Source organism: Opisthorchis viverrini (assembly GCF_000715545.1).
Source record: "Opisthorchis viverrini unplaced genomic scaffold opera_v5_241, whole genome shotgun sequence".
Classification (NCBI taxonomy): domain Eukaryota; kingdom Metazoa; phylum Platyhelminthes; class Trematoda; order Opisthorchiida; family Opisthorchiidae; genus Opisthorchis; species Opisthorchis viverrini.
In genome coordinates this window covers 125,488-146,337 of record NW_008751893.1, presented here as the reverse complement: position 1 = coordinate 146,337, position 20,850 = coordinate 125,488, and the positions used below count along the sequence as shown (strand labels likewise).

Genomic DNA, 20,850 nt, shown 5'->3' with positions numbered 1-20,850 from the left:
TTAAGCCTCGGGGGATTGAGACGTTTAATAGACATCAGAGCTTCTTTATTTGTCTCACAGTAATAAAAAACCACAATCCCTTGCATTTCCGTGTGCCTAGTAAATGCAAGCGGTCAACCGATTTAAATGGTTTTGTTTTACTGTGCGGCGCCATTTCTCGCGGGAAGCTTTGCGTTCTGCTTGTCCTCCCGTGCGGCTGAGAGTGAGTTTTGTTGTGCTTTCATATGTTTTATTCCAGATGTGTTTACATGAATGAAGCCGTAAAAAATATTTTTCATTTCAAGTAATCGTCAATGCGCCCGAAATTTGTTCGTGTTGCTCGTAAAGGCTCTTCAAAAACAACGCTATATACGAAAGTATGAATGGCGGTTGCCGCAAGTGGCTGCTTTCGTTGTCCGACTGATGAATGCGTCCATAATGCTTTTAGTCGACTATCTGAGGGTAAGATTCATGAGTAATCAGATGACAGGCTCTAAATATGCCGAATTTGATCGTTCCGGGTGATAAACTAGGCTGCGATCTACCACGATGTTCGCCGGCGGTTTCCTTGATCCCTGTTATCAGGAAAGAAAGACATTCACCACTGCGGTGAGTAGATTACCATGTTTTAATTAAACTTTTTCATAGGAAATTTTGGGGGGATTTACTAGTCGCTCCAAAGACTGCACATGAAGCTAAACGCTTTAGTACCCACCAGCAGTTCTGAAGCACTCAACGAGCCCCCTCTTCCGCTTTCATCCGCTTTCTCCGAAATTATGAAGAACATTTAAGAGATGGTCCACGCTATGCACAGCTGGTAAGTATTAGTTGTAGTCACGGTTGTTGATTTCACAAAGGTGGAGAGGTGGTACTTGCAGGAGGCTGGCGATGTACAAGTGTACGTGACCAACGTGCTTACGCGGACGTTGGCACCAAGGTTAGCCGTACTACTCAACTGGCTCGGAATAAATGAAAAAGAAGCTCTCAGGTCAACCAGGCTGACCCAAGGACTTTTGTAAGTAGTTAATTGTTATTCTATATTTAGCCAGTTGAATCAATGTCTGGATTTTGCGGTTAAAGACAGATCTGTATTAAATCCTAAATCGGCGCTATTTCTCTCCTTCCAGCCGCTGGCATAAGACCTATTATATTAAACACGAGGAGCGCTACGGGCCAAAAAACGCCCCTTGCGTGCATGCATGATCCCCATTCTCACAAGTTTCAACGGATCGTGATTGAAAGATTTCAGCTTTGGTATCTGATCTATCCTTCCACGATCCAAAAGCGCATCGTGCTTCCAAACTTCAGATCTTTCCTCCCTTCGCACTTCGCGAATCTGACTCAGAGAGCTCGTGAATTACCCAGTTGCCGCCGTCTGCACGTTTATAACCAAAGTAAGTGCAATGTGTCTATGGGTGCAGAAATCCCGGTACTGAGTACAGATTTTGCGCACCCGGATGCGCAAACGTCTGTACTATTTCCGCAGCCGGGTGCAGACTGGGTGCGGAAACTTGTTCCATTTCCGCACTGGTTCCGCACCCGGGTGCACAAGTCTGCGGAAACTGCGCGGAAATGTCCGCACTCAGTTGCAGACGTTCAACTGGCTCGGAATAAATGAAAAAGAAGCTCTCAGGTCAACCAGGCTGACCCAAGGACTTTTGTAAGTAGTTAATTGTTATTCTATATTTAGCCAGTTGAATCAATGTCTGGATTTTGCGGTTAAAGACAGATCTGTATTAAATCCTAAATCGGCGCTATTTCTCTCCTTCCCGCCGCTGGCTTCATCGCTGGCTGGAGAACGAACGGCAGAAAGTTCGGAAACGCCTGCAGAGAGCCACTAGGAGTGACAAATGATCTTCCCCTGTATTTTTTAAAATTCATTCATTAAAATATTTGTACTTGAAGGCGCTTATTGATATCCGGAAAGGTAATACGCTGAGAAATTATGTGGGGGCAGGTGGGTTATCACTTGGTGTTTAGGATGTTACTGAATCGTACTGGGGGAAGAGATAAATCCGTATAATGAGCTATATTCGCGCGTCGGACGACTTTAGCTAAGTGCGGAATGGGTGCAGAAATCCCGGTACTGAGTACAGATTTTGCGCACCCGGATGCGCAAACGTCTGTACTATTTCCGCAGCCGGGTGCAGACTGGGTGCGGAAACTTGTTCCATTTCCGCACTGGTTCCGCACCCGGGTGCACAAGTCTGCGGAAACTGCGCGGAAATGTCCGCACTCAGTTGCAGACGTTCTGCAGAAATTTCTCCAACGGTGCTAACTGGGAAGCATTCTAGGGTCGATTTTTGACAGCTGGCGCTCCAACGTGTTCTTTTGCTCAAAATAACTGTCTTTCACTGAATTGTCGCCGCAGTTTTGCGGTTAAAGGCAGATCTGTATTAAATCCTAAATCGGTGCTATTTCTCTCCTTCCAGCCGCTGGCATAAGACCTATTATATTAAACACGAGGAGCGCTACGGGCCAAAAAACGCCCCTTGCGTGCATGCATGATCCCCATTCTCACAAGTTTCAACGGATCGTGATTGAAAGATTTCAGCTTTGGTATCTGATCTATCCTTCCACGATCCAAAAGCGCATCGTGCTTCCAAACTTCAGATCTTTCCTCCCTTCGCACTTCGCGAATCTGACTCAAAGAGCTCGTGAATTCCCCAGTTGCCACCGTCTGCACGTTTATAACCAAAGTAAGTGCAATGTGTCTTGTGGTACCGGTTTTTAAAGCGATACGTTGTTTGACCTAGAATTACAAGAAGTGTGTAAAATGAGCTCAGTATTCGCACAATCAAATTGAATTTCCGAACGTTACCTCATATCCCTCATGAACCAAACAATTGAGTTCAGAGCACCAGTCCGAAATTTGGCGCCGCCTCCAGGCACCCTGGGGTCTCAGAGATGTTATACTTTTTCAGCCAGATGTATGATTGCTTCAGTGGACAATAAAATTGGGTGGGCAGGGAAAATATGAAGGTGGGTTGGGATGGTTTTTGGTTTGACCATATTTGCAACGGAATCCAACATTTTGGTGCAAGTGTTTCATCCCATTCGCAGAGGCTTTGCAGCTGAGAGCATTGTGCGGCCAGTGGCCATCGTGTAATAAAGGCATCCTGACTTCGGTCGGTTTTAGTTGGTACATCGTGGCCAGTCAAATAAGGAAAACTCTCCGTATCTGGTTTCATTTCAGACTTTTCAGTACAAGTCTTTAGACAATTTATCGTTTTTTACGAAAGATCACTTGATCCATACTTCAAAAAATACAATCTGATATAACGTTTAAAGCTGTTTTATAGAAACATTAGACCAGTGTCGGTCAGTCATGCCCTATTGGAACTGGTGCGAGTATCAAATGTGTCATATATGCCTTTGTCTTTGTAATGCGGGGTACAAACAAACAGAATAGCGGCTATAGCAGCATTTTCTAGGAAGTAGTATGTCTTCCTAAGTAAGTTTTTGTCAAGGGCTTGACAAGTTTGCATAAAGTCGAAGCATCTTCATCCAAAGTGCGGCGCTGAAGTGTTGCTGAAAGTGTCACCAACCGCAAAAGTATTCCTTTCAATTCAAAACCCATCCAACGTATCTATGCCTTGTCCTGAATGCCCGTCAGGTCCCAGCAACAGAATCAGCCTCATGATTACTCGCTTAGAGAAACAGAACTCTCATGCTTTTGCTGCCATGTTTCANCGGCGCTATTTCTCTCCTTCCAGCCGCTGGCATAAGACCTATTATATTAAACACGAGGAGCGCTACGGGCCAAAAAACGCCCCTTGCGTGCATGCATGATCCCCATTCTCACAAGTTTCAACGGATTGTGATTGAAAGATTTCAGCTTTGGTATCTGATCTATCCTTCCACGATTCAAAAGCGCATCGTGCTTCCAAACTTCAGATCTTTCCTCCCTTCGCACTTCGCGAATCTGACTCAAAGAGCTCGTGAATTCCCCAGTTGCCACCGTCTGCACGTTTATAACCAAAGTAAGTGCAATGTGTCTTGTGGTACCGGTTTTTAAAGCGATACGTTGTTTGACCTAGAATTACAAGAAGTGTGTAAAATGAGCTCAGTAATCGCACAATCAAATTGAATTTCCGAACGTTACCTCATATCCCTCATGAACCAAACAATTGAGTTCAGAGCACCAGTCCGAAATTTGGCGCCGCCTCCAGGCACCCTGGGGTCTCAGAGATGTTATACATTTTCAGCCAGAAGTATGATTGCTTCAGTGGACAATAAAATTGGGTGGGCAGGGAAAATATGAAGGTGGGTTGGGATGGTTTTTGGTTTGACCATATTTGCAACGGAATCCAACATTTTGGTGCAAGTGTTTCATCCCATTCGCAGAGGCTTTGCAGCTGAGAGCATTGTGCGGCCAGTGGCCATCGTGTAATAAAGGCATCCTGACTTCTTTCGGTTTTAGTTGGTACATCCTGGCCAGTCAAATAACGAAAACTCTCCGTATCTGGTTTCATTTCAGACTTTTCAGTACAAGTCTTTAGACAATTTATCGTTTTTTACGAAAGATCACTTGATCCATACTTCAAAAAATACAATCTGATATAGCGTTTAAAGCTGTTTTATAGAAACATTAGACCAGTGTCGGTCAGTCATGCCCTATTGGAACTGGTGCGAGTATCAAATGTGTCATATATGCCTTTGTCTTTGTAATGCGGGGTACAAACAAACAGAATAGCGGCTATAGCAGCATTTTCTAGGAAGTAGTATGTCTTCCTAAGTAAGTTTTTGTCAAGGGCTTGACAAGTTTGCATAAAGTCGAAGCATCTTCATCCAAAGTGCGGCGCTGAAGTGTTGCTGAAAGTGTCACCAACCGCAAAAGTATTCCTTTCAATTCAAAACCCATCCAACGTATCTATGCCTTGTCCTGAATGCCCGTCAGGTCCCAGCAACAGAATCAGCCTCATGATTACTCGCTTAGAGAAACAGAACTCTCAACTTACCTCCTAAAGTATTCAGAAAAAGGCGGTGAAACACCGCCACGTCGTAACCTCGCCTCCGGCACCTACTTTCTACCTGACTCAACAGTTGCTAGAGTCCCAAAATTGACGAATTGCACTAGCCGTTAGGCAAATGTTGTGCAACTCATGTGGGTCCTTTGAAGTCATCTGCCGGTTGGCCGCAAACCTTTTCAGTTTCTGTAAAAAATACGCCGCTTTTCGACTACTCACATATAGGACTCATCGGGATCTCGCATAACGGAGTGGATATACACTGCTGGCGGGACAGCCAAAGCCTAACAGCACCACAGAATGCACTATCCACGTACGCTGCTGGTTTATAGGCTGGTAATGCAGTGATTTGCACTACATTTCTCGTTGCCACAGGACTCAGATTGCAGCGTATAATCACCATTACATCTGCTGTAAACGCTGGGAGTACCCAAACTCAGTGAGACTTATCCTGGGTATCACCAGATACTGGTCTTCATACACCGCAGCTGCCTCGACTATCTAAGCCAATGCCCTACATATTCTACCTTATCTATTGTTACTATGGCTTGGCGAAACACAAATTCCACCGCCCCAAACATTCTCCGCCGACGAGCAAAGAGGGATAACACCAAAGCAGATTTTGCGTCAGCCTCTTGCTTCTATTCGACTTACTCGTTTGTGGGTGTCGGTGATGTCTAATTTGCCTAACGATTAAGTTGGTCCCAGGCGCTGTGCTGGTATACATTTCGTCCATCAATCCTCTTCAACGATTTATAGAGGCCCCTCTCAGACGATATGGACGTGATCGATACCGCAGAAACATCAAGAGACCGGCGTTCGGGGGGGTTTAAGCAAAACCACTTCAAGAAGGGAGTATTTTTTTAAGGTCTATCGACTACCAAGCCGAATTAACACAGATCACATATAGTCCCAGTGTGTACGTGCAGCCATGTTTGGTTTTTGACCCCATCGTCGGACAGCGACCCCCTAACTTCTGGAACCCTAAACTTAACATAAACTACATCCACCAATGTCTTCAACTTAAAGCCGTGTGTATAGTGAAAGTTCATTGGACTCACTGTTAGGAGCTGTTCATACTTAGTAAAATCATGAAACGTTTTCTGGAAATAACACGTTCAAATTCCCAAAAGCGTTTTTAAAAATAAAAATTCATGAACAGCCCAGAAAAACAAATGGGTAGCAGACGTACGCCAAGGCTTCAGAAGGCTTCTGATAGATTTGCAATAACTTAACAACAGGAACCATGGCAGTTTGTTTAAGCTTATCGGCCATAAACCATGTAACAAATGTATGTTTCTTCCACCTGGTGCAGTTTTGGGCAACAAAACGTGGGACAAAGTATCTACAGCCACGCGTTAGAGGCGACGGCATATTCAGTTAGTTGATGTTGAATCAGTTTTTGAGTCTGAAGCAACAAAAAACTGGGAAGCTACGCACTGAAATCGGTAGTGCTGGAACAGGAGCGTCACCAGCTGCGTGGTGGAAAAAGTCTGTCATCGCCAGTATTTGTTAGTCAGTTGAGTCCTTGGGTCGCCATCCAGGCAGACGGCAGCTATCAAACCGACTCAGTTTACCAGTTAACGCCTTAACACTGAGTTACCGGGGGACAGACCTTTCACCATAAAAACTGGGTCAACGAACACCCAACACTGTAGCTGTATTTTCGAAGTTTCATTTGAGAAGTTGATCCTGACACGCGAGGCATCTTTACACTAGTTATCCAAATAACCTGCATTTTCAATGATCCGAGGCAAGGTATTATTGTCAGCTTACTCAATGTCTGTCCTACTACCGTTCCGATCCGTGATGTTTCAGAAGAAGGCAATAGAGTTTCAATCAACATTCAATAAAAAAAGTTGAACGGAAAGGGTGGGGGAGGGGTTTGTCTCACGCCGCTGGACTTTGTGAACTCCAACAAAAACTTGCTGTACACCTGTATGCATCCACAGAAATCCGCATAGAGCACTTACGCAAGGCATCGTGCAGGACTGGTGACCTCTGGGATACTTAAACTTCTTCCAAAAAGGGTTATTCTACACTGATGCGGTGCTGTTGCTGATTAGATCAGTAGTGCACTGTTCAGTTTCCAAATTCATGAACCGTGCACCGAAGTCTGGTAGCTCCAGCTGCTACAGCTACAGAAGAATTAAACACTTCAAGCCAAATGTTGGAGGTGATGACACGATCTGCACTTTGACGACAAACGACCGCCGTGGGCCACGTGGCATGACCGTGTCCGCAGGAGTCACTAATCATTTGTTTGTCCCATCCCGCGGCGCTCATCCTCGGAGCGGCAGCTACTTGCTCTGATGAACTGACTGATAATGACTTTCATCTTTCGTTCCTAATTCAAGAACCAACCGTCTCCCGGTCGTCTCCATCCGTTGTTGTTGACTATAATGTGATGAAGCATATGAATCAAGGAGGGACTTCTTTGGCTACTAAACAATAATTTCGGATGATCGGCGCAGTCGAAAGCCGTTCTCTGATGAAGGAAAAAGGTTCAGCGACGGCAATTTAACGGGTCGGCACTATCTAGGGATCTGTCCGATCATCGAAATATGGTGGATTAATTCTCCGCCGGGACAAGCCCGGCTTGATTCTCTGGATTTTGTCCCTCCCAATGCTCAGTCACTGTACGTGAAATAATGCTGTAAAGTACCTGCTAGGCTGAGGCTACGGAGTTCTTTCCCACTGTCCGATGATTCTAATCACTGCTGAAACAACGGTTGAACCAAAGTCTAAACGAAAGAACCTTGTACACAAGGTTATACCAATAACCTACTTATTTTAAAACTTGAGATCTCCTCAAGCAGTAACAGTTTTTTCAAGCCTTACTTTATGCTATAAATCATACTTTCAGCGGCTTTCACGTGTAGCATAAGGTGATCTATGTATTACCATTGGTCATGTACAACCTTGTTTACTTGGCCAAGGCCAAGATTTATGTCTTTTTTCCGCTCACCGACATTTCCGTGAGCAAATCAGCTTCAGGGATCCCTTATCCCACGTTGCTTCCATGCGTGTGTGCACATGGCTCGCCGTGACACCGCTCTTTTGTCAATGAGGCATTTTGTGGAGAATTTCATTTCTACACTTATATTCGGAAATAATTTGAAATAGTGCATGAAAAATAGTCATGTCTTTCCCGCGCACACTAAAACTGGAGCTACCATCGGCCGCCTATTATGAGAAAGATCCATCGGATGCCGAGAGCATCTTTCGAAACAACGCCAAGAAACTTTCGCAGCTGGCACGTTTGGTGGATTTTTCTGACAGTCAGCACGTTTTGCCGCTATACTAAGTCCTGATGCCTGAACTAGTGGGTTTATGACACCAATACATGACTGTACATTAGGAAAGCAAGCACTTTGATGTTCTGGCAAAAACTCAGCTGATTGAGATGGTCGTGTGAGCACACGTACGCTTTCGGTCTGAAAATAGTAGAGATTAATTGAATAGTGGTGGAAGATTTGGGAGGAGAGTGGCTGAAACGGGAATTCTCAGCCGCGAATCGTTTCGTCTCTTCGGGGACAGCAGGTGTCAGACAATGCCAAAGCCATAGCGTTGTCTTATTGGCCCGCGTTTATTGTGAAATTGTTACTGCGGACCACATTGGTTGGGAATCAGTTGTTCAAAGTTCAAACTGCGGACCCATTGGTTGGGAATCAGTTGTTCAAAGTTCAACCATGCCAGGGGGACCAAGTGAAGCTACCCGGCTTAGAACGACGAGTCCCGTACCGCTAAAGGTTTGATGACAAGGTGGTTGGAGGTAAAATCATACTGTCCTATTTTACGGGAGTGTGAAGGCAATAAGGCGAAAAGCACGTCCATACTTGTGAGAGCGGTGATAATCCCTTTTTTGAGGAAGGACGAGCTAGAAACGTTTGGTTCCAAAAGCTGCTCACCTTGATTGCTCAAAGCTTGACCATGACCGCCGGTCGAAATACTTTTGAAATCAGAGTCTGAAGCTTCTCAAGAGGTGCCTGTTGCGGGCAGTTACATGGGTTGGAATACAGCAGTGCCTTACTTCTCGCCTCCCATGGCCACACCGGTCCCCTGCAGCCGTGTTGGTCAGCTGATTAATCCGATGGCTCATAGAAGTGATCCACAAGGAAACGCCAACAGCCGCTGCCTTGAAGTATAGACTTTTTGAGTGGGAGGCTACGGGAAATAAACACTGCATGATTCCACTGCCTTGAGGATCGTACTGTTAGACCAAAGGATCAATTTAGGAAACCAAACCCTAGACCTATGTCTGGTTAGCCCTGAAGCGTTACCTACCCTTGCAGCTTTTTGCGCATCGGCCCTCAGCCACATCCATTCCTGGCCCATTGGATGATGCACCGCGGCCTACCCATCTAGAGTCATCTAACAATTGTTCATTGGGGAACTAATAAGCCCTTGCTAAACTCCAGGGATCTGATCCATGTTGCAGGCTTCAATGTCCGTACTCTGTGCCAAGTATGGAAACAGACATACTGAATCCTTGCTTTTCATCTCTGTTAATACAGGGTTACTATGAAATACACAAAAGGTCGACGACGAGGACTGGTCTGAGATTTAGTGTATGAAAGTTAATCCAGGTATGCCTTCGACTCAAAACTGTCTGTTCAAGTCACCGGACTAAGCTACGTGGACGCTGGTTGTAGTCGAGATCAGCAGACATTATTGCTGCCGCATCTTAAATTGCCAACTACCATGATGCACACAGACCCCTTAAACAATAGATAATTAAGAACCTGGAGAACAAAAGAAAACTGATGGAATGCGAAGGCCCAAGAAATGAAGAAGGCATTTGCTGCGAGATACATCCACTACATATTCCAGCTGATTCCATCAACTGGCCAGAAGAAGACTGTCAACAAAAAAACAAGGTAAAAAACGCAGAAGCTGCCCACTCACAAAATCGGAACCAGTCACTCAGCTACAACACCCCTTTCGGCGACATCACGGAGAGCAGGGCACTGGTGTTCAACACTGTCGCTTTGCCGTCGTACAATTATGATTTATATGAACGCCGTATTTAGAAGAACATGAAAGTGGACGTGCTAGGGACCTGCCTCTAGCTTGCTCCAAACATTCTCAGGTGCATGCATCTCCAGAATCCCATTCTGGCAATCGGGATAGAAACTGATAACTAGTACTCCACCGATCTCGATGTGAGACGATATTGTGTAACGTTTTTAATCGGGCTCACTGAGGATCACGCAACTGTCATCCTTAAAGACCAATGGCGACGACGGCTTCTCGTAATCTCTTTCATATTCCTCTGGAAGTTCAAGGGTTAACCACCGCTCTGTTCCTTTCACTCGGTGTGGGGCATGGAATGGGAGATGGGTAGCAACCTTTGGCAAGAAGAGCGAGTCATGGAGGTCCAAAGGCATATGACAGCCACGGAAAAGAGTCCTAAAGTAGCATGAAATAGCCAGCGGTCTTCAACCTGTTAGATGTTCCCAAAATGCGGAACCCTTTTTAGCAATATCCTGTAACTCAACCACACGACGGTCGGCTTACAAGTCTAAGTACAAGAGTTGAAGTTTGGTGCCCATGAGTAGTGCCCCTGGCTGATGAAAATGCTAAGGCGGTTAACAATAGAGCGGTTACAATTTATAAGAATAACGGAGCTGGTGGTTTTATTGAGCTACACAGTATAGGTTCTAGAAGGCAGAAGAAGGGCGAAGTTAGTGCTCTAAAGCGGCGAGTATGACACTAGTTACTTTCTAGTCATTATGTCCTCACTACGGCTAAATTCATGAGTCCACGATTGAAACCTCGTGAATCTTATGAGTTCGGGGATAAATATATATACCACTTTGTCCTGTGACTGTCCTGTATAAACTCTATTAATAATTCCGCTTGGTCCAACATCAGTGCACAAACAGACCCTTCAGTTTCGACATTTTTGTCAAAGGAAAACGTAGTAGGAGTGCCCTCACAACAGTAGGACGTCTGGAAAAATTTCCAGGGATATTAACAAAAGCAAACAGAATATACGCTTTTCATTACAGATTCATCAAGTGAAGCTGGTCTATGAAAAACGAAGCGGAGTGTCCACTGTTTATCATTGTTGTAGCCCACTATAAAAATGAAAACGTTTTTTCAATGGTGGGTTTTATAATTTTCAAGCGCGGGCGTGGCGGAGCGACAACAAACGCTGTAATGAACGAGAAGTGCCGCCGTTTGCCGTTGGCTAGGCTATCACACACAGTTGAAGGTATAGGTAAGGGCCAAGCAATTACTAGTCAAAGAGTGAGATAATACATACGGGTAACATGATCAGGAGGCGAGAAGTGCCGCCGTTTGCCGTTAGCTGGGCTATCACACACAGTTAAAGGTATAGGTAAGGGCCAAGCAGTTACTAGTCAAAGAGTGCGATAATACATACGGGTAACATGATCAGGAGCAGCGTTAGGCTTCATTTTCTGGCTCTGTCGTTGAAACTTCTGTCGCTTGTTCCATACGTTCATTTATCTTATCTTATTGTTTCCAACATTTTATCACCTCCACTTGCTTAGGAGAAAGTAGATGGAAGGCGGCATTTTCAACGACATTCGTGAAGGCTTGAAACATTTCTCGGGCCTGCCGAATACCAAGTTTCCGATGGCCAGTGGAGATGAATTATAACACAAGCATAAATTTTGGATAACCAGATATTATATGATCATGAGGAATAATACTGTCAGCCAAATAGCGCATAGCACTTTACCAATGAAAATATCTTGCAACGATACGTAGTAGTTTATAGGACAAGCTACATATCACCAAGAACGAATAATTGAGACTCAACTCAGATATGACGTCGGGGGCGTACACCCATTATATAGGTAAATTTTGGAAAGTTGAATGTTAGGATAGTCGGCTGGGTGAAAACGTCATAGTGAAAAAGTGGACAGAGCAGAATTGATTGTGATGATACTTTCAGGAAGCGAACGACCTTGAACACTTCTGTCAGGGGTTTGGCAATAACCGGAGCTCACTACTCGCACAATGGAGTTGAATTTTCGAAAGATATGACGTGTCCCTAATGGACTGAAGCAAGATATTAAATTGAGAGTATCAGTCTAAATTTTTAAGCCAAATTTAGGTATTCCGGGGTCTTAGCGATACTGGGCAATCATCTACTAGGACTTTTCAGCCAGACCATGTTTGTCTCAGTGAACCATGGAGCTTGGTGACCTGCAAAAATATGAATGTGTATTAAAACTGTTTTCGGTATGAGCACACACGCAACAAAATGTGGATTTCGGTATGAGCACACACGAAACAAAATGTAACATTTTGGCGTAAAACCTTTTGCTCCACTTAAAAAGATTTTGCAGCTGACAGCATTGTACGGACAACAGGCACCGAAATAGCTAGTGTGGGTTGTTAAGGTGGAACTTATCACATTAGAAACGGGCGACTGTTTATTCCCTCGAGCTGTTGTGTATATTTTGGCCGGGTAAAATCAGCGGCTCCATTTTCAGGTGGGCATGTGTTCAACGCATGTGACGGCAAGAGATCGAATGAATGTAAGACCTGTGGTCTTGTGGTTGCTTCAAATGTTTTACATCCGTGGAAGCTGAGTTTCTGTTGGTAAAGGAAAGTCCGTTTGCCGTTTACCTATCCGAATGGATTGGGCTGTCTTACTGACCCGGTTTTCCCCAGACCGGAAAAATGATATGGTAGAGTATTCTATTAATGCGCGGGCCGTATTTACAACTGTTTGGTGGTTTTCCTACTCACAAATCTGGTGGCATGCACGAGAGATGGAAACTCGTGTGGTGTTCGGGCACGCCTTTCAGGTTCGGTCGACCCATTACGCTGCACCGTGGTGTATTTTTTTGCCGCTACCCTTCCTGTAGCCGGGGCATCATCCACCGCCGGTGGTTCTGAGTCTGAACTTTACTCCAGAAAATCCATTGAAGGATATTGTCGTTTTCTTTCTGCTGCCGGTGACGACGGACCTGTCCAGGATGCGTCACATATTTGGCAATGAAACAAACAAGAAGTGGCAAAAAATGGACTTTTTATCTGTCAAAAATTCTTGAGAGACACTCGGGATAGCGTGGGGTTACCCTACAAAGCGCACAGCATTGACATGCAGGGGTTATCTTCCTTCCTGATAATTGGGTTGCTCCGTACGAAAGCCTACGTCGTCAATAATACAAAACACCTACGAACTGCTCCAAAGCGTTGATACATACCAAAAAAGACCAATATGTGCGCAACTTCCAGAGTACAAGGCTAACGCCTGAAGACTTTTTCGCCATGCAGCACTCGTTGATGGAAGCTGAAAGCAGTGTTCCAGGAACAGATGGTCATTGCTCTATTACGCACTTTCCAATGAATGGACTAGGTCAACTAATGACTAGACAGTCATCAAGGAAGTTCTGCTCTCATTGGCTCTTGAGTTTGCCATCCCAAACCACATCACGCCTCTGCGTCTTATAATGTATTTTCCGCCTCTGGTGCCGTAATGGCTTACATCTGCAGGCTTAGATTGTCATTGATCGTCAGACTACTAATCACATTTCTACTCCCCATAGTGCCTCATTTATGAATTAGTGGCACCACCCTAATAGTGGTAACAGCTCAGTTTTTGTACTTGATAATAATAATTATTATGTTAATTCTTAACTTGTGGGCGGCATACCGTCCGGCATGATCATAATTTTAGTCACAATGGAGTATGACTGGAGGATTCGTGATGGGTGCGGATTGCACAAAAGGAGCACAATGTCATGAACAGTGGGGATATCCAATCATAAAGTAATAATAGGTTATATCCCAACTTGTTGAGAACAATGAGCATGAGGTCCGACTTGTTCAAAGACAGCTAGGTGGCACGAACTAAAACTGAAAGCCATTGCTGGCCATGAATGACCTTGGGCGGTTAAGTAAATGGCGGGAGTCACAACGAACAAAAGTGGAGATGGAAGTGGGATAATTCAACTTGGGAGCCCATGGCAAGTTTTGCCTCAAAAATGTAGTTTAATCTGAAAGTAAGCAGACTCACTGGTTGCACTGTTGTAGGGAAGTCAGGTGCAGGGAAAAGGTTGGATGGGCGCGCGTTGCCACTATATATGGCGACCCGAATTCCGTATACGGATTTGGACTTGTGAAGGAGGCAAGCCTAAAATTGCAGCAGAAAAGTAAGGCTAGCCAAATCTGAGCGGAAATTTATTGGGTACGTTAGAGCTCGTCCCAGAGACAGAGCTGAATGGAGACTGCTCAAAGTTGTGGATTCAGGCTTGGGTGTGCGAGGGGTTGCGGTCAAGATTCTGGAGAAAATAGTTGCGCAAGTGCCATCTCACTGGGTATGACAGTGCCATGCCGTCATCGCACTGACATGCTTCGGTTTATGGACAGCCCCGTAACGGTCGTCACGGGTCGGAGAAGGGATACGCAGTTCTGTGACACATGGTTGTGGGTGAGACGGAGATTTACGCAGTGAGTCATGCAGATGTAGGCTCACTGATAATTTCCCTTTTGTTGGAGGACCGTGTGAGTGTAGACCGGACACCAGCCAGTTTGAACGAATAACAGCTATAAGGGGTGTTTGGGCGACTGCAGTCGAGGATTGAAGCTCGGGAAAAGGGGCGACGAGAAAGAAATAGAATGAAAGCAGTAGCGCGTGGCGGGTGTTAGCAGGCATAAGGTACAACAGCGTCGATAGAAAAAATCTAAAAATGGATGAAAGCAAGCTAAATGGACCCAAGAAAGGTGAATACGTTATCTGATCTAGAAGCCAAGTACTAGTTGGGCCAGAGTAGGTGCCTAGTTTTATAAAGGTGGAAAATTTGTCGTCGAGGTAGCTAGCTGTTGGACTAGTTAAGAACGGACGGTATCTTTTGCTCACCAAAGCGTCGTGACATCGCGCCCTTGTTGTGCAGAAAGAGGGGTTAATGCGAGCAGTGACAGTGGACATGTAAAAAGCGGACAAGCAACAGCTTCCCAGATAATTGATAAGACTAGTAGCTTAACTTGGTATTACTATATCAACCTAACACAAAAGTAAGATTAAGGGTCACCAGTCGCTGAGTCAATGCTGTCAAATCCGGAAAACGAATGGTGTATGGCAAAGAAAGCTTAACTGGGTATTACAATATCAACCTAACAGAAAAGTAAGATTAAGGGTCACCTGTCGCTGAGTCAATGCTGTCAACTCCGGAAAACGAATGGTGTATGGCAAAGAACAGCCATCAAGTGCAAGCTGTGACTGCTCGTAATCAGGAAATCATAAGCTGTTGGCATTTTGTGCATACGCTCGCTCTAGCTGACAAGAGGGAAGGGCGTGTTTGCTATGTTTGGATTTGTCTGCCTGTGTCTGCAGCTACAATACGAAATCACGACGCGACTGAGAATGATAGCGGCTCAACATAGTGAACCTAGCCCTTTCGGCTGCTACAATGTTAATCGGCTTGAAGTGTTGAAGAACTTTTTTCTTCAATGCAGTGCAGGAATTATCGATTGGAGATTCAGGATACACTAAATTTTTGATCAACGTATACGCCCACTTGCCAACTAAATGTAGGAAATATGCAGTGAGTTTCTTATCATCCATATCGGATTTTGTAAGGCATCATATGTCGAACCGTTCCAAATAATCATCTGCGTCACGCGCAGCTGAATTAACATCTAATGGTTTCATTTCGTCAGGCATAATGAATTGTTCCAATCGCGATGCCAAAATGTGAAAATTTAGTGTCGTACGTATATCGGTATAACCAGGCGGACTAGAAATCCGGCATTCAGATCAGCGTACGTATGTATTCGAATCGACCTATATGTACAGTATACGGAATATTTGAACAAGAGAATAATGGATAGAGCAATGAACACAGTATCAGTCATGTTCATCACATTTACCCAGAATCAAGACTAGTTGACCTAAAAATAATGAAGCCCACATGACTGTATTGAACCACAGGCGTGATGCCGTGGCCGAGGTGGTGCTCGTTTTCAGGTTAAAAAAGTGGATAAAAGAGGATATAAACACCACACAAGAAGGGATGTTGATAACTTCATGCACGGAAAGTACAGAAGAGAATCAAGTTACCGAATTTCGAGTTATATCAGTATCAATAACCTGGCAGTAGCATCAGAAATAGGGAAGCTATCCATAAATTGCACCGGGTTGTAATGACTTGTGTTACCTTGAAGCTGCTGAAGAATGCTGTTGAAAAATCACGGTAAATGGACCAGATAAAAAAAGTAGAGCGGGTTATGTGAAGGAAGACAACACACCAAGAAGTCATTGGCATTGTAGAATTTACCGCAACGAGATGATACATATAGGGCATGTCCCCTTCCTTGAAGGTAGGCTCCCGTGTGCTGACCGAAGGTATGGGTGATGAAATGTTGGAATCGATCACACTTTTAGAGGCGGTAAAGAAGGTGATGTGGTGCCTCATACTGTTTTACTGTAGGTTGGGATACATTTCTTTGTGAAGCGGTTAGTTGGTACATGCGAAGTGTGTCCTTGTATATCCTAAACAGGAGTGGGGAATTAAAGATTGAAAGCAGTACCCCGATGAGCGCGGTGTAATAAACGAGGCTCGAAATTTTGCGGGAAACCGAGTGAACTATCTGTAACAGCCTACCGGTATATTCAAATAATGCGCAATGCCAGAACCTCCTGGAAGGCAAAACAAAGTCAGAGCTGGGTTTATATACGATGTTAATAACGTAGGACATCGACTCACAAAACACAAACCTCGATAGTAGATACTCGTTCACAATAAATGGTCCACTTGGACTTTCAGGGTACAAACTAACTGAGCTATCCCCGTGTTAGACAATCCCACGTGCATAGAGTAGGTCACAAAATGGCCGGATGATCTCAAAGTCAAATGAGTGAAGTGGTAAGTACAGACAAATGCAGTCTGCAAGCTTGCTTTAAGCACAGAAATGGAGTGGAGTTTACAAGTAGAAACATAAAAAGCGCTGGAGATTTCAGTGGGTAAAGAATGGGTAGCTTGAAAGTGCAAGCAATCATTAACGTTTCAGGTGACCCTTCAAGAATCAATTTTGGACCCGAAATCCTTCAAAATGTCCGTCGATAACAGGCCAAAACGATTCGCTCGCACCTGTGTCATTTTGACATATAGAAAATTAACATTACGGCAGGTCCCGCTGCTGCGGCTCCAAGAATCAAAGACGTTTCCAGGCTCCGGGGGTCTCCTGTAATATTTCCACTGGAACATGAACCACATGACGCAGACCTGATAAATACACGAAGAATGTCATGCAGCTGTGAGAAGTCACTGAACTTGTTTTTACCGGTAGCCACTGGAACCGTTGCGCTGCATGAAGTAAATCAAAAACGGTCGAGAGGAAAGTGAGGGAACCCCATAGGATTACCCCTCTCTGTCCTGCACCGCTGATCAGCTCTCTGAACGAAAGTACGACATAGTTTCAGACACATCTTTCGTCGACTGCAAAGTGATTCTGCTTACACAAAGGAACATCACTAGTTACCCCAACAATCTCGTATTTTGCGAACCTGAATAAGCGCGAGTAAAGCTGGGAGATAGTAGAAATAAGTGATCTAGATAAATTTGCACTTTATTTAGGATAACTTAATTTTTTTTAAAGAAAACATATATTATATTTCTGTGTGAAGGTTTGTTTCAGGGTCAAAAAAGTTTTTGAGTCTTCCAGGAACGACCTTTTAGATATTAGAACACTTACTGGACTGGCGGCTCGCAGGCACTAGAATCCGATTGGCTGTTGGGTCCATCCTTTCGACGAATCGGAGCTCGTCCTGATGCGTGATCGGCGTCTGCGAATAATGCCTGCGGCCGTTGAGGTGCCTAGGTTCAGTACACGGTGCTTGCCAGTTTGATTGATTTATATGTAAGTATTGGTGGTGTGCAACCTTGCTTACTGGGCTTCGTCTCATGAGCTTTTTTTCTGCTCCTTATCCACAGGAGTCGTTTTCAAACTCTACATTTGGAGAATCTCTGTCCCCCTGTTGCTACCGTAGCATACATACTACATAATTGCTCGGTTGTTCGTGGGTGGGGCTTATCTCCTGCCGGCCGGTAGACGATCTGGGTTCTAGATTACGCTGACAGAAACTCAAAACCACGAATAAGCAGTCGTGCTTCAGCTATGACATAGAAGAATCAACGATGGGAACCGAGACCTACCCTGTGTTGATGTTGTGTCAGTTGGTACTCTGCATGTCGACTTCCTCTGTCTAAACTTGGGCAACCCGGTAGTACCCCAGCTGGCAGCAGAATCTGTGGAATAAAACGGAGGCCTAATTGTTTTTGTCTCATTCTCCGACATACTGCGCATCAGGGAGTGATGAAGCCTCATTTAAACACCTTTGGACTGTTTCTGTTGCAGCTGTAAAATTACTTGGAGTAGCTGTACCGAACTTGACATTATGCGTTCGGGTTGTCGCCAGTCGTGTCTTCTGACAGGTTACACAACTCTGACGGTTCTTGGCTTTCTGCTCTACCCACTATGGTATATCAAAACTTACGGTAGATTCAGAGAGCCCTTTATGGAGACAAAGCAAGATTATTACAAGCCTACTTGTGGGGTGATCACAGAGCGTTCCAAAAGGTCGGTGCAATATTCTTGAAGGGGCTAGGAGCGTCAAGCTATGAATGCTCGACCCAAATTGGCTGACATTCTGGCTCACCAGTGCATGTCTTCGTTTAGTTCAGCGCGCACTTAATATATCCGTCCGATTGACGTACGTCAATCGAACATCACGTGATGTTCGGTTATTAGGAGCGGCTAGCCTCCGGACACGGTTGCACATTGTGGGACGGAGTTCGAGTTGATGTAGCCCGCGGTATAGGGTGTCTTCGCCTTTTAAAGATTAATTCAATTTTTTTAAAGACGTAGACACTTCACTTTTCTTCAAACGGAGTCCTAGATTTTCCGCTTTTCAGTATTTGATGTTTTATGTCATATTTGCATGGCAGATAGGCATCAGTACGTTTTACAGACATCGCTGTCAATAATATTGAGGTTTCTCAGGGTCGCAATTTGTAGCTGCGGTCAGATTCCTCCTACCAAAAGCCGCTACCTTGCTGTGGTGGTCGTGCTTGGGTGCTGCACTTATCCTCCTACACTACCCTGACTCGAACTACTGCGCTTTTGGAAAGTAATAAAACAAACATCTGAGCATCATGCTGAAATGCGGCCCCATCAGTGGGATCAATCCATCGTCCTTTGTAGACCTCAACTGACGTAAGCTCATAGCATAACGACAGGTAAACATGAACTAGGCGGCCTAGATAGGGGATGACAGTGCGCGCGCCTTAGGATCAGTTGCTTGCTGTCTTTCAGGGTTTCCAACTACCTGCAAGGAAGTTCACGTAGGCCTCAGTCAGGAATACGCAAGTAGTACCGAATTGGATGGATGAGTGCAAGTATGTATGGGCAGTTTGCAAAAGGGGATGGAGTTGTCCATCCAGGCCTAATACACTTCTGTGAAAGGTGACTACCAAGTGGGCATATCCGCGAGAGTTTTTGACCATTGGTGTGTTCGCCGTTTGCCGAAAGTCGTTTAGTAGTAAGGCCTGAAAATCTCGTGACCTGCCACACCTAGTTCATAGCATTGAAATTAGCCACGCTTATAAGCTCGAAATAGCTCAGTGGTGTGAACTCACCAACCAGAAGCTCCAGAAATCCGAACTCAACCTCTGCACAAAACCGCTCTTGTCTAGGTTTGGGCAACCACGGACCGCAACCACCGGAGCATCCAGGCCGATCACTTCTACTATCCTTCGACTCGTGAACACAAGTTGANGACCCCACCCCCGGCCCAAATCCGCTCTTGTCTAGGTTTGGGCAACCACGGACCGCAACCACCGGAGCATCCAGGCCGATCACTTCTACTATCCTTCGACTCGTGAACACAAGTTGACAGCAAACAGTACGTTTGCTTCCATTGGGAGACAGATTTCTCAGGCCTAAGGGAAGATAAAGTTCGCAAGCAATTGACGCTTTACAAGAGAGATGATGCATCTGGTCAGGATTGTTCCTCTACCCTGTTTAGGGACGGAAGAGGGATACGTTTTCACTGCCTTATACGGTTCATGCAGAGGACTTAGAAGGGAAGAAGTGGCTAGTTAGGATTGACCAAGTTTTATAGCCATTGGATAAGAATGCCCTACCGTCACCTTGTACAAAGGGTCCTTCAGCTTCAATGAAATCATTTTCTGAGACCACAAATGATGCAATTTCGCAAGCATCTTTCGCGCTTTGGTAATGCATACATGGGCTTCTGTCACTAAACAGTCGTGGCCTGTTCGGTCACCAAACTCAATAACCTTTCCTCATTTTTTCAAAAGAGGTAGGAAGACGATTGACGCTGGGGAGCACTTTGAGGGCTTGTAATACATACCTAAACAAAGGACCAAGCGACCTTTTGCGAGAAGAAGCATTCCTGTTTAACAAGGCATGTGTAAAAGAGCTGACTTCCGCGTAGTCGAAGGCTCTTTCAACTTCAAGGGAAACTGCAAGTGTTAGCAGTGAGTATGTATAGCCCTGCTGAAGCATTCGAAGTAAGTTGGAAATGTAATCAATGTACCACCATCCTGTTTGCTGCTCTCGGGTGTGCGTCCCAAGTGTCAGGGTTGGGTGTCGCAGTAGCCAGCCAGTGACATACTCCATCCTTTCACTTTCATGGTATGGGCACTCACTTCATGTACCTTTCACACCCATTTGCCAAATCACACGTTGTTCACCTCGCGGTTCGCGCCATTCAGTTCTCCTGGATTGCAAACATTTTGTGCGACATCGTGGTACCGCTTCGATCAACTACAATACGTCCTCAACTCAGCGAACAAATTACTGACCAAGGTAATTCAGTGCTCTGCATAAATGCAAATCACGCTTGTTTTCCCTTTGTTCTCTAGTTGGCTACCGTTATCGCATTCTAAAG

At 45.0% G+C, this 20,850-nt stretch overlaps 2 protein-coding genes across 2 annotated transcripts in view; both read right to left on the bottom strand.

Moving 5' to 3' along the window:
- The window catches only part of T265_08780 (hypothetical protein), a gene marked incomplete at both ends in the record, with an annotated part of 91,064 nt that extends 88,911 nt beyond the window's left edge, over positions 1-2,153 (bottom strand). The window contains 2 exons of the mRNA XM_009174680.1: positions 1,433-1,579; positions 2,087-2,153. Of these exons, the coding sequence (XP_009172944.1) occupies positions 1,433-1,579; positions 2,087-2,153 (214 nt within the window). The remainder of the gene's footprint in view (positions 1-1,432; positions 1,580-2,086) is intronic.
- Positions 2,154-2,434: 281 nt separating this feature from the next.
- On the bottom strand, positions 2,435-20,579 carry T265_08779 (hypothetical protein; the record flags this gene model as incomplete). Its single annotated transcript, XM_009174679.1, has 5 exons — positions 2,435-2,731; positions 3,785-4,015; positions 13,954-14,070; positions 14,287-14,620; positions 20,311-20,579. The coding sequence occupies 5 exons, from the start codon at positions 20,577-20,579 to the stop codon at positions 2,435-2,437; spliced, it is 1,248 nt and encodes a 415-aa protein (XP_009172943.1).
- Between the last annotated feature and the right edge of the window lie 271 nt (positions 20,580-20,850).